General features: G+C 44.8%; 1 protein-coding gene across 1 annotated transcript in view; it reads left to right on the plus strand.

The window, feature by feature from the left end:
- Positions 1 to 13,955, plus strand: part of ERBB2 (erb-b2 receptor tyrosine kinase 2) — a 79,165-nt gene that overhangs the window by 33,748 nt on the left and 31,462 nt on the right. Inside the window, exons 2-4 of the mRNA XM_033918092.1 lie at positions 3,722 to 3,873; positions 7,371 to 7,557; positions 12,915 to 13,055. Of these exons, the coding sequence (XP_033773983.1) occupies positions 3,722 to 3,873; positions 7,371 to 7,557; positions 12,915 to 13,055 (480 nt within the window). The remainder of the gene's footprint in view (positions 1 to 3,721; positions 3,874 to 7,370; positions 7,558 to 12,914; positions 13,056 to 13,955) is intronic.

Raw genomic sequence — 13,955 nt, forward strand, 5'->3', positions numbered from 1 at the left:
AGGAGGAGGAGTGTAGGGCTCCACAGCTTAGCTGATCCTGGCAGGGGCAATCCTCATCAGCTGAGCCGTCAGGAATCCCCAAACTGGCTCAGCTGATGGATTCCTTTGTCACAATCAGACAAGGTAGTTGGTGGGTACATCTACAAAACTCGCTTTTGTGCATTTTTCACGTGGATGTTTTTTATTTTTGAAAATGGGCAAAAAAGATGGCAGACATCTTAAGGACCAAAATTTATACTTAGCTCATTTTCAAAAATAAGATGTTTGGAAGCTTTGAAAATGGATATTTTTCCTACTGGGTTTGTGGACATCTTTCACAAAACATGCAATCTCAGACTTGGGCACATCACTGATTATGCCCCTCCAACGTGTATTGATTTGGTTTTAGTATTATGAATTTTTTGGTGCAGTATGTGTCTGTATTTTTGTGTTTTATTGTGCATGTATTTTATAATTCACTTTGTATAAAGCAGACTATAAATAAAAAAAACTATAAACTACTACTAATCATTTCTATAGTGCTATCAGATGCCTCTATATAGGCACAAGACAGCCCTGCTGTGGCAGAGCAGCATGCACGCCCACTGCTGTGTGGACACACACTGCCAGTCTGCCACCCTCTGATGCTAAAGCATGTGTCTGTCTGTCTTTGTGCCTATGTGTACAGATAGTCAGACAGACAAATGGATGGAGCCTCCCCGGTAGACACTATCACTTGAGCAAAACTTTGCATAACAATGGATATCAGGGAAAGCTTATATGGTGTTGAAAATATTAATTGCTTATTCATCAACAAACTGTATCTATCATTTAATTCAGCAAGCTGTCGAAAATGCAGGGGCTGAAACTATTGGACTGAGACTCCAGTAGAGATCATGGGGTATAAAAAAAATCAGGGGGGTGGGGACGGAGGTGCAAGTTAAGGTATGAAGTGTGTTCCTGTGGGCAGAGGCCCAGCTATACAGTATATCTAATTATCTGTAGCAGTGAAGCCATTCTTTCAGAGGTAATCAACTAGTATTGAGAAGCTGCATGTGTGCTGAGGAAAGTAATCCAGGAAACCCATAGGAAGCTGTGGAAAGCCACAGGGAGATGGATAGAGGTTTATATTTAACCATTGGCATTTCCTGAGGAAACTGACACTTCCTGAGTGTGGGTGCATGGGGCGGGAGCAGTCACTGCCTCAGTACTTTGTTAAGATGGCAACCCTTTTATAGTTGGGACCCCTCTGGCAGGAGCCTTAGAATTTATATGTCACACCAGCTCATTCAGAAGAGGATGATCCAGGCCTGGTTTGGCCCCATTGCATGCAGGGAGATGGAGTTCTGTTACTGTCTCAGAGCTCCTAGAACAATGACTGGTAGAACGGAGTGAAGTGGAGCTCTCAGGAGAGTGTGGCTCCAAGCTCCTGTGACGGCCTTGAGCTGCAACAAACTCTGAGGACCAGATTCTCTAGTCATCGTGCATTTAACAATGACGCTAAACCATCATTAAATGCATGTATTTTATCTCCCGATTCTCAAAACAGCTCAACATGGTCTTTTCCATGCTTTCTAACAGCCTCTGATTGTACTATACAAATGTAGTACAATGAGGTCATTAATATTAAAATGAGCTCTCCTTGTGATTCTCAAAAGGGAAAGCCCCTCCATTTACAAGGAATAGGGGCGACATTTACCGGCAGGATCTGAGCTGCCGTAGCTTTACTTTCATGGCAGAAGGGGTGCCATTGTGAAACTGATTAACCCAAAAGATAAGTTAACTTATTTGATAACTAAAAGTCTTGAGAAAAAAAATGAGAATTTGAGCAGAAGAATATTATATATAAAAAATATGAAAAAAAATTTAACAGGATCAGTGAAGAGGTGAGCAGAATTTTTTTAGAGTCGTGCACTCTTAATAACCATCTGAAGATCATGCAAACTGCAACAGTATGAAATGTTTTTGAGTTTCTCTTTGATTAATGTGGGCATATGGGGATGAGCATTACGGGACTGCTTTGAGGGGTGTTCAATAATTTATCTGAATATAAAGGAAAGTAGCAAGAATGTTGAAACAAGTCTGCATGTGTGACATGTCTCAAGATTACTCATGCACAGTTGCGGTTCAGTGCGTGTCTAACATTCCAAGAGACAGGATGTCAGGAGAGTCCTCATGCGAATCAAGTAAGAAACTGCTAGATTTGGAGCACCATTACAGTGATAAAACTTCTCACAAAAAAAGGAAAAAGCCAAAGGAGATCCATGTCTACAGTTTATTGTGAGTCTGCTCCATCATCCTACAAAGTAAAATTTTGGAGTAAGCAGTTTAAATGGGGTAGAGAGTCAATGGAAGATGATCCTTACAACTTCCACAGAAATATGCAAGAAAGTTAAAGATTTAAATTTTTCAGACAGACAAATTAATAGTTGAATAGCTATTCAGCTGAATAGCTGAAGAAATGGGCATCTTGGCAGGTACAGTTTGGAAAATAATTCATGAATAATGAATAGTTGGGCATGTCCAAGGCTAGTGCAAGATGGGGTCCATGAACGTTGACGCCATGTCAGAAGACCACGAGGCTTCAGTACTGTGAGGAGAATTTGGAGATGCTTCATGAAGACCAAATGAATTTTTTTCATCATTTGGTGACTGGAGATAAGACTTGGGTCTATCACAGAGATCCTGAGTCCAAAATGGAGTCAATGCAGTGGGAGCACAAGTCATCCCCCACTCTGAAAAAGTTCAAGACAGAAAAATCTTCAGGCCAATCATGGCAACTGTCTTCAGGGATGATGAAGGACTTTTGCTTCTAGAGTTCATGCCACACAAGACAACCATAACTGGGGAGAGTTACACCAACACAAAGATCGCTTTGCAGGAGTCAATCAAGGAGAAAAGATGAGGAAAACTCACAGGAGGCATGCTGCTGCTTCACAACAATGTGCCAGTGCACATGTCATGACAATCACGGGCTGCATCCGAGAATGTGAGTTTCAGCAGCTGAACCATCCATTCAGCCGTCTTGACCTGGCTCCCTCAGATTATTTCCTAATCCGAGTTTTGAAGAAATCTCTCTGTGGACAGCGGTTTTCAAGTGATGAAGACATCAAGGAAGCTGTGATGTCCTGGTTTGAAGATCAAACAGAAGAATACTTTTCAAAGGGGTTAAAAGTCATTGCGTCATTGCAGGAAAAGTGGATGGAGCTATCAGGGGACTATGTTGAAAATTAAAGCAACAATTTTTTGAAAACTCTTTTCTTTCCTATTAAGGTAGATAAATTAGTGAACGCCCTTTGCACATACAGAAAATGAAGGAAAACCAATACAAAAGAGTATGCTGTATACAAAGGGGAGGGCGTGCAGTGGGTAGGGCATGCTACAGCATACAGGAGGTAAGGGTGCACACAGAAATGGAGTGGGGAGGAGAAGGGTACCTGCTTCATAGGGACCCTGGTATATATGGTATCTGTGGCATATTTCTATATTTAGAAACAATTATAAACCACTTATAAGCAGGGCACAGGGAAACACTGATTTCATTTATATAATGCATTTTATTGTAAACCATTTAGATATATTTGATAGACGAAATATCAAGAAACCAATAAACTTGATAATACAATACATAGGGAAGGGAGGAGTGCATGTTGGAGGACTTTGCTGCATTTAAGGGGGAGGGGTGCATGCAACTCCCTGCTATGAGCACAATGTGAGATTAAATGCCTTATCTTCTCTCCAGTATGCACAGGGACGGATATGAAGTTACAGCGCCCCTTCAACCTGGATAATCATTATCTGACTCTGCGCAGTCTCTATCGGGACTGCCAGGTGGTGCAGGGCAACCTGGAGCTCACCTACCTCCGACAGCAGGATGATCTATCATTCCTACAGGTGAGAGAACTTAGGGAGGGCGAAGGGGCAAAGCTGACCTTTCTACAGGAGAGCAAGCCCGGGGAGAGAAAAGATGGCCGACCTGGCATAGAGGTATATCCATGGGGGGCCTGAGGGGGCCCATGCCCCGCCAATTTCCCCAGCGTAATGACAGTCTACATTAATTACTTTGGCTGCTGGGGATCCCGAAGTCCTGCCAGCAGAAAAGATCCACAAGCCGTAGCCTTCTCCAATTTTCATACAGCCCAGTACATGGTAAAAAGACTCTAATTTATCCTGAGTCTAGCTAAACGCTTTGACAGGGTCTCTCCACTACTGAAAGAAGTGCATTTGGGTACTGTATAAATTTCACCTGCAATTTAAATGGTTAATGTTAACTCACAAGGATTTCTTTTTTTTTAAATTAAGGACAACCACAATATTTGGTCAATTTCCTCATTCCCTGTTGCCCTCTAAGGTCATTAAGGGTCTCAGAATCAAAACCGCTTGGTCATTCCATCACTTTCTAGAACAAAACTGAACTCCATTTGAGGGTCTGCCTTTCTTAACTTGGCTTCTGCTTTATGGAACCCCCTTCCATCTCATCTCCGTTTGGAGACTAATAAAAAATAAAAAAAAGTAAGAAGGATTTAGGACCCCTTTTACAAAGCCGCGGTAAACACACCATAGCCCAGTGGTTCCCAACCCTGTCCTGGAGGACCACCAGGCCAATCGGGTTTTCAGGATAGCCCTAATGAATATGCATGGGGCAGATTTGCATGCCTGTCACTTCCATTATATGCAAAACTCTCTCATGCATATTCATTAGGGCTAGCCTGAAAACCCGATTGGCCTGGTGGTCCTCCGACAAGGTTGGGAACCACTGCCATAGCCCTTTTGGTTCCTATGGGTTTTGATGCCACAGCATTGCTACCACAGCTCTGTAAAAAGGGCCTTTAATGACATATTATTGTCAAGTCAATAAGTCTTTTGATTGCACCTCCATTCCCCTAGTTTTTGGAAGCTAATCTGTTTTATTTATTTTAATTTGTATAGATTGCATGTTTATTATGGAGGACCAGAAATTGTAAACCGTTTTGTTAAATATTTCTTGAGAGACAGCATATCAAGAGATTCATTTTCAAAGCATGTAGACTTACAAAGTTACATGTAAAAAAAAAAAAATAAGGCATCCAAAAAAACAGCATAAAGTGGCACTTGAACATCTTACTAGACAAGATGTCTAAGTAGTCATTTTCGAAACTGACTTTCAACCAGTGGCGCAGCAAGAGTAAGTGGTGCCCCTCCCCTGCCCTCTTCCCCGCCCTCCTCCGTTCCTTCTTGACACCCCCTCCTCCCTCCGCCGCTCACATACCTCCCTTCCCTCGCACCTTTTTAATTTTCCAGGCGAGAGCAAAAGCATGAACTTGCTGCCCGTGTTGTGTCAGCTATCCCTCTGACATCACTTCCTAGGTGCGGGGCCCGGAAGTGACGTCAGAGAGAGATGACACCGACGCAGGCAATAAGTTCGTAATGCTGCTCGCGCAGAGAAAATAAAAGAGGTATGAAGGAAGGGTCGGAGGGGGGGTGTTGGGAAGGAGGGGGAGTGGAGATGAGGACAGGTGCTTGCACCCTTTACAAAGACTGTGCCCGGGGTGGACTGCACCCCTTCTTACAACGCCAGTGTTTTCTAGACATCTTGTTAGGCTTTTTGTCTGCAGTGCATCCAAAGTTCCAGCAAGCAGGTGTCTGGAGTAGCCTGGTGGGCAGAGTAGTGAACCATAGAGAGGGGGACCCAGGCCCATACTTTTATGGTAGAAAGTGTGAGCCTACCAAAACCAACTAAAATCCTACTGTACTGCCATATAAGTGATACTTTCATACGTACGGGCTATTGGGGTGGTAGACAGGTGAATATAGTAGGTTTTGGTTGAGTTTAGGAGGGCTCACCATACATTACAAGGGGATTATGCTGTGATATATACTTGGCATCCTTTGGGTGAAGTTCACAGCAGTGCCTTCTAAAGTGCTCCATTGCTTTGCTGACATGTTTGTGTGGCCACTCCATTATAAATGACTTGTTTTGGACATGTTTCATCTGGACACCTTTTTTTTATTTAAATGGCCAAAAAATATAGATGTCTTGCTAGGGTAAGATGGTCTAGCTGGTCATTTTTGAAAATGGCTATTTCTTCCGCCCAATATTTGGACATCTTACAGAAAACATCCAAAGTCAGACTTAGACGTTTTATCGAAAATGCCCCTCTGTGTAACTTTGCAAGTCTTTGTGCTTTGAAAATGAGTACCTAAATGTCATAAATAAATAAAATGTCAGAATCTTATAGACAGCACATCCCATTTGTGATCTCGCTAGGTCACAAATGGAACATTCCACCTGTTAGATTTCAGTGTGCACACAGTGATGCCTGCGCTTCAGGGAAGGGATGTAGAGCAGTGAGGAGTGGCATGACAGACCTCACTGCACCATTGGTTAATGGCATATGTCGAGGGGGGGTGTGTGGAAATATCAATAATGTCCTATGGACTTCTCTTTTAGAAAATTATCCAAACCTTTTTTAAACCCTGCTAAGCTCACCACATTCTCCAGCAACGAATTCCAGAGTTTAATTTCACATTGTGTGAAAAAATATTTTCTCTGGTTTGTTTTAAATCTACTATACATCCCCCTCCTTATTCGCGGGGGTTAGGAGCAAAGCCGGCTCATGAATACAAAAAAAATTGGGAATAACTTTAGGGCCGACTCTGACCCACCCTCGCTTCCCAGACCTCTCCCCTGTACTTACTTTATAAAGCCTGGTGGTCTAGCGGTGAAGCAGGGCAGGAGTGATCTTCCTACGCTCCTGTTCTGTTCAGAGCCGGAACAAAAATGGCTACCGTGAGCTCCTGTGAGACCACAGGAGTTCACAGCAGCCATTTTTGTTCCCAGTTCTTCACTGCTAGACCACTAGGTTTTAAAAAGTAAGTAAGTGGAGAGGTCCAGGTGGCGGGGGGTGGATAACCCAGATGAAAACTGCGAATAACTGAAGTTGCAAGTTCCAAACTCGCGAATATGGAGGGGGATGTGGACTTAGTAGCTTCATCGCATGCCCCCTAGTTCTAGTATATCTGTTATGCTTTATGTAAATCCTGTTATGTTTTATTATGTATGTTAACTTGTAACCCATTTTGAGCTCTTCTGGGAGAACGGGATATAAATCAAAATAAATGCCTGTTGATTTCCCCCCATATGTTAACCCTGAGCCCTCCCAAATATTGTTTTCTGTGGATATCCCTTCCTAGAGTTGAGAGATGTGGGATGGGAACCTGTCCAACCTGCAAGTGAGAGAGCTGGGGAAAGGGGTAGACCTGTTCTTCCCGCAGAAGTCAGGAAATGCATTTTTAAAGATAGGTAATTAGTATAGAAGAGATACCTGGCCACCTGCAGATCTTTCTCTCATGCAGATGAGATTTCAGCAGAACACCAGAAGCCTCATTCATCCCTTCGTGCTTTCTTGCAGGACATTAAGGAAGTGCAAGGCTATGTCCTGATTGCTGAGAGTCTGGTGAGGTTCTTGCAGCTGGATAACCTGAGAATCATTCGGGGGACGCAGCTCTATCAGGACAAGTTTGCCCTTGCTGTCCTTTCCAATGCTGAAGCCAGCGGCACAGCTGGCCTTCAGGAGTTGCGCATGAGGAGTCTGACAGGTGAGGGAGAGGAGTCAAAGGATAAGGGGCAGGTGGCAAACAGGTGAGGAGTCAGAATCAGGGGAGGAAGCAAGTAAGTGGAGTTGTTCTGGTCAGAAGTGAGACGCCAATAATCTCCATTCTGTTTTATTTTTAATCAGCTGCTAACTATTAAACTGTCATGCCAATAAAGTAATCTAAATCTTAGACAAGAGAAGTGGGTAGAGGATGGCAGGAAGGAGGGGGAAAGTCAATGGGGTATGGGATGTGGAATAAAGAATCAGTGTTAGGTGGGAGCAGGTGAGAAGGAGTTGATAGACAAGAGGAAGTCAGTGGGAAATGGGAGCTAGGTGAGTGGGAGGAGTTAGTCAAGAGGGTCAGTAGAGGATAGGAGACATGAGTGGGAGGAATTAGACCAAAGGATGTGAGGTGGGGAGGGATACAGGTGAGTGGGAGATAGGAGACAGCTGAGCATTGGACCAGAGGGAGGCAGTGAGTGCGAAGAGTTAAACATAAGGAAGTCAAGGGGAATAGAAGACAGGTGAGTGGGAAGAACTAGAAGTTGCTTACCTGTAATGGTACTTCTCCATTGACAGTAATCTTTCGGCCCCACAACATGGTGATGTCACACGGACGATGCTGATCTCGGTCAATCTGTGCATGTGTCAACCTTCTCGCCCACTGTATATACTCTTACTACTGTATGTTAGAGAATGACACGGGGGAAAAAAAATCTGTCCCCGTCACTGCCCCGTCCCCGGCCCACCATCCCCTTCACCGCCCCGTCACCGTCACTGCCATCCCATTCACTTCCCCGTCACCGTCCTCGCAGCATCCATATAAACCTTAGTACTGCAATATTTAGCTTATTCCTTTCTTATAAATCAAAGTTTTGGCTGCTGAACTAGAGAAAGAGATTTTAAGCTGGCAGGGCTTTGTTTATAAATTTTTATCAACCCAACTAATATACTACTTTATCCTAAAGCAAAAAATAAATAGAATTTTTTTTTCTACCTTTGTTGTCTGGTTTCTGCTTTCCACATCTCATTCAATTCCTTCCATCCACTGTGTGTCTTCTCTCTGCGTCTTCCATTTGCTGTTACTGTGCCTCTCCCTTCAACCTCCCCCCCCAATTTGTCTAGCACCCATCTTCTTCCCTCCGCTCCCCCATAGTCTGGCATCTGTCTTCTTCCCTTCCAGCGTCTTCTCCCCACTCTGTCTTCCACATTTCCCTTCAGGGTCTGTTCCTCTCTACCCTCTTTCGATGTCTGTTCTATTCCTTTCTACCACCACCCTTCCCTCCCTCTTTCACCATCTGTTCCTTTCTACCACCCTTCAGCTCCTCTCGCGTGGCTTATCTATCTACCTCCCTCCCTCTTATTTTCGTGGCACGTTACAATGTAATTTGTGCAAGCCGCTGGAGCCTGCGAGCTCGGTCCCTGTCCCATCCCCATAAATCATCTCACTTCTGTGTTCCTATTTTCCCCATTTCTAATATCTCCCCTAAGTATCTGGCATTGCCCCCCCCTGTGTCCATATACCATCCCCATGGCATATCCCCTTTATGTCTCTGTTCCTATGCCCCATGCACATAATTTCCCCTCTTTCTGTTACCTTCCTGTGTCCAGATTTCCCCTATCTTCCTCTTCCATACCAGTGTGTCTCTTCTTTTCAACCCCATCTAGCTTCTCTCCCTCTTTCTTCCCCCTACCCCTGCTTCCAGCATCTGGCTCACCTTTCTTTCCTGCTGTGGGTTTCTTTCTTTCCCTTGGCCCAGAATCTTTTTCCCTTTCACTCCCTCCTTCCTAGTGTGAGCCTTATATGCCAAGTTTGCCGGCTTTCTTTTTCCCGAGCCGCACGCGTTCAAAAAGCCGCGCACGCGCGGCTGCGCGGGTTGATCATCTTCTCCTCTCATAGAAACATAGATACAGACGGCAGATAAGGGCCACGGCCCATCCAATCTACCCACCCCAATAACCCTCCCCTACCTTTCTCTGTGAAGAGATCCCACGTGACGATCCCATTTTGTCTTAAAATCAGGCACATTGTTGGCCTCAATTACCTGTAGTGGAAGACTATTCCAGCGATCAACCACCCTTTCGGTGAAGAAGTATTTCCTGGTGTCACCGTGCAGTTTCCCGCCCCTGATTTTCCACGGATGCCCTCTTGTTGCCATGGGACCTTTGAAAAAGAAGATATCCTCTTCCACCTCGATACGGCCCGTGAGATATTTGAACGTCTCAATCATGTCTCCCCTCTCTCTGCATTCCTCGAGTGAGTATAGCTGCAATTTATCCAGCCGTTCCTCATACGGGAGATCCTGCAACTTCCTGTTTCCTGTTTCCGGTTGCGTCAGAGGAGAAGATTGATCAACTCGTACAGCCGCCCGTGTGCGGCTTTTTGAACGCGTGCGGCTCGGGAAAAAGAAAGCCGGCAAACTCGGCATATAAGGTGAGGTGGAGGGAGGGAGCTGGCTAAACGCTGCGATCAGGCGGGTGGGTTGCTGCTGGACCGCACGATCCTTGATGCCTCACTGCGGAAACAAGACCATTCACCGCTCCACGGGGCGGTGAATGGCCTTGTCCCCGTCCCCACAGCGACTACTATTTTTCTTTCCCCGTTTTGACGGGTTACCCGCAGCTACTCGCGGCTAGCTGCGGGTAACAACCACTGTGTCATTCTCTAGTCCAGTACTTGGTAACTGAATTTTAATGCCAAGAAATGTAAGGTGATGCACCTTGGTAGTGGAAATCCATGCAGAACATACACCCTGAATGGTGAAAACCTAACAAGAACTGTATCAGAACGGGACTTGGGAGTAATCATCCGAGAAGATATGAAAGCTGCCAGTCAGGTGGAGAAAGCTTCAGCAAAGGCTAGACAAATGCTGGGTTGCATCAGAAGGAGCTTTATCAGCCGAAAGCCTGAAGTTATACTGCCGTTATACAGATCCATGGTAAGACCTTACCTGGAGTACTGTGTTCAGTTCTGGAGGCCACATTATCTGAAGGACATGAAGAGAATGGAGTCGATTCAGCGAATGGCCACTAGGATGGTCTCTGGACTTATGGATCTCCCATATGAAGAACGTCTGAGCAGGCTACGCCTGTATTCTCTCGAAGAGCGCAGAGAAAGGGGGGACATGATAGAAACATTCAAATACATCACAGGTCACATTGAGGTGGAGGAAGAAATCTTTTTTTTTTTTTACCGGTCCCACGGTGACAAGAGGGCTTCCGCTAAAGCTCAGAGGGGGAAGATTTTATGGGGACACCAGGAAATACTTCTTCACCGAAAGGGTAATTGATCGATGGAATGGTCTTCCACATCAGGTAATCAAGGCCAGTAACACGCTTGACTTCAAGGGACGATGGGACAGACAGGTGGGGTCATTCAAGAGGAATGCTTAATAGACAGATTCTCGGGGAGGGAGGGAGGGTTCTTGAGTGGGCAGACTTGTTGGGGCGTCGGCCCTTTTCTACCGTCATACTCTGTGTTTCTATGTTTCTAGTGAAAAATTATCAAGAAATAATCACAAGAATAATAAGAATTAGTTCTACTGTCTCTGACCCCGTCCGAGGGTACAGAATGTCCAAATTCAGCCGAGCTGGCACAATCACGAGCAAATCAAAAAGTTGTAAAGTACTTAGCTTCTCTGTAGAAGTCAGGAATGAAAATAACCAGCATGGAATGAACCCGTCCAACGGGGATCCGTTTCGAGGGGAAAAAAACCCTTCCTCAGGAACCAAGTGTGTAATCGAAATGAGTTCCCAAGTAACCAGCCAAAGAGTAGAAAGTCCGGATTGAAAATGGATGTACAGACATTAGAGAAGCAAGAGTCTTCAGAAGATGAAAGTAGATCCAAGTTTATTGTTATACCGCTTATCATAATTTTAAGCGGTGTACAGACCTAATAAAAGAATAGGGTCATACATATAATTGTAATTAATTGGACATACATAGATGCCTATAGTGAGCCTCAGGGGTGAATCTGGGGGAGTGTATAGAAGATCGAGATGATCTACAGGAACTCCGATGGTGGTGTCTAGCTGTGGACTTACCCAAAGAGTGTGGACGCCTATCTTGTCAGCGTTGAGGACTTGGGGAGTCCAAATCACAGTGTCTCTTCTTCAATGGTGTCAGAGAATGAGGAGGTGAGTTACCAATCTGCTGCTCTGTCGGTATTTGCAAAGCAGCATTATTTGAAACCTCTGACTTTCCCAGAGCTTGTAGAGCTCCAGGAGTGGCTTGGAGGACAGTCAACCTGACCTGGATGCTGATGCTGACATCAAGTTCTGTTTCAACGTTGGAGAATAAAGTTTCTTCCTTTCCTTGTGCTGGCTAACAAGAGAGTGTCGGGGAAAGCCAAATCCACTAGCAGGTTTCAAATGCTTGGATTTTTTTATGTACTTTAGAAGGCTTGGGGGTTGTAAGGTCAGCCGAAGAGTGCAAAGGTGATGACTGCTGATTTCAGGGGAAGTCCTTCAACTTGAGTTCTCTAATTTTAAGAGCTTTCTAGTTCATCTTAAGGAAGCTTGAGCAAGATTGAAACATATAATAGGAGCCCAAACAACAAATGTAGGATGAGTGAGGGTCGGTGAGTGAGATTTTACTAGTGCATTTATCACAGCACTTAAGTACCGGTTTATTTTCTGACATCCTGAAAATAATGGAGGCAAAGTCAAATTTGAGAAATTTTTGAATTGTGGCGGTTTGAGAGAAAAAAATGAATGCTGACGAAAGGGACTGATTCGACAGTTCTGAACGTGACCGCAGAAAATTTAAAACTGAGGAGGAGGGCGGAAAGATGTACAGTATTTACAGTACATACAGTGGGAGAGAAGGTTGACACATGCAGAAAAATCATTCTGGAGTTTTCTCAGCTTTAGATTGACCAAGATTGGCTTCATCCGTGTGACATCACCTTGTTGTGGAGCTGAATAGATCAGCTGTCAAGAGAGAACTAGGCAAGAGAAAGTCATGGGGGGATAGGAGACAGGTGAGAGAAGGAGCTAGACAAGGGAAAGTCAGTGGGAGATAGGAGTCAAGTGAGTGGGCGGAGCTAATCAAGAGGAAGTCAGGAGATAGGAGATATGAATGGGAGGAGCTAGACCAGAGGAAGTCAAGGAGGAAAGACAAGTGAGTGGGAGGAGCTAGACAAGTGGAAATCAGGGGGGGATAGGAGACAGGTGAATGGGAGGAACCAAACAAAAGAAGTTAGAGGTGGGTAGGAGACAGGTGAGTGGGAAGAGGAAAACAGATGAGCTAATATGACTTTTTAAGCAGAGGGACAGGAAATGGTGGCTTCAGGGATTGGTTCGTATATACCAGCAGTGCCTGTCATATACAGACCCTCTGACTGCTTTTCTTTCTCCCAGAAATTCTGAAGGGTGGGGTAATCATCACCGGGAATTCCCAACTGTGCTTCCAGGAAACGTTGAAGTGGGATGACATTGTCAGAGAATATGATAAAGTCCCCCAGGACTGGATTACTATCATGATTAATCGAAGAAGAGAGTGTAAGTATGCAGGGGCAGCATGAGAGGGAGGCGGGGAAATGTGGGGCCATGTGCAGAGACTCATTCTAAGGCCTTATTTACATAAGTCAGTAGTCATGTGCAAAAAAACAGTCACTCAATGGTAGGACCATCCCAGTAAGAATGAATGGGGTGGGGGTGGGGAGGGGGTACAAAGACACACAAGAATAGCCATATTGTGCCGGACCGATAGTCCATCTAGCCTAGTATCCCATTTCCAACAGTGTCCAATCCAGGTCACAAGTACCTGGCAGAAACCCAAATAGTAGCAACATTCCATGTTATCAATTCCAGGGCAAGAAGTGGCTTTCCCCCTCCCCCTCATCGGTCTCAATAGCAGACTATGACCTTGTCATAGATCTTGTCTAAACCTTTTTTAAACCCAGATTGGCTAATCGCTGTTAGCACATCCTCTAGCAATGAGTTCCAAAGCTTAACTATTCATTGAGTGAAAAAATATACTATGAATTCTTTTCCATTAGCGTATATACAGGGCTACAGTATGTCTTCAGTGAAGAACTTACAGTTCAAGTATGAACAGAGAAAGGATAAGTGATGCACTTGAAGTTGGATAGTGAGTAAGGATGGCTTCAAGTTTCCATCATGGCTATTTGTTGTTCAAGGTCAAAGTTAAATGTTAATGCCCTTGAGAGTCAGGGCGGTCACCCTGGAGTTTGGCGGGAGGGATGTGAAGGGGCAGAATACCATGTAGACACCCTTTTGAAGTTAGGCCGAGCCTTGGCCTAAAGCAAATGGGAGCAGCTGCTCTTTGGCCAGTGTGCTTGATGCCTTCAAAATGTTGCTGCCCTTGTTCCTTCTCTCATGCCTGGATATATCTGACTAGCTCTCTGCCCTCTTTTGCCTACAGATGTTCAGGCACTG

Source organism: Geotrypetes seraphini, chromosome 13, assembly GCF_902459505.1.
Source record: "Geotrypetes seraphini chromosome 13, aGeoSer1.1, whole genome shotgun sequence".
Lineage (NCBI taxonomy): Eukaryota > Metazoa > Chordata > Amphibia > Gymnophiona > Dermophiidae > Geotrypetes > Geotrypetes seraphini.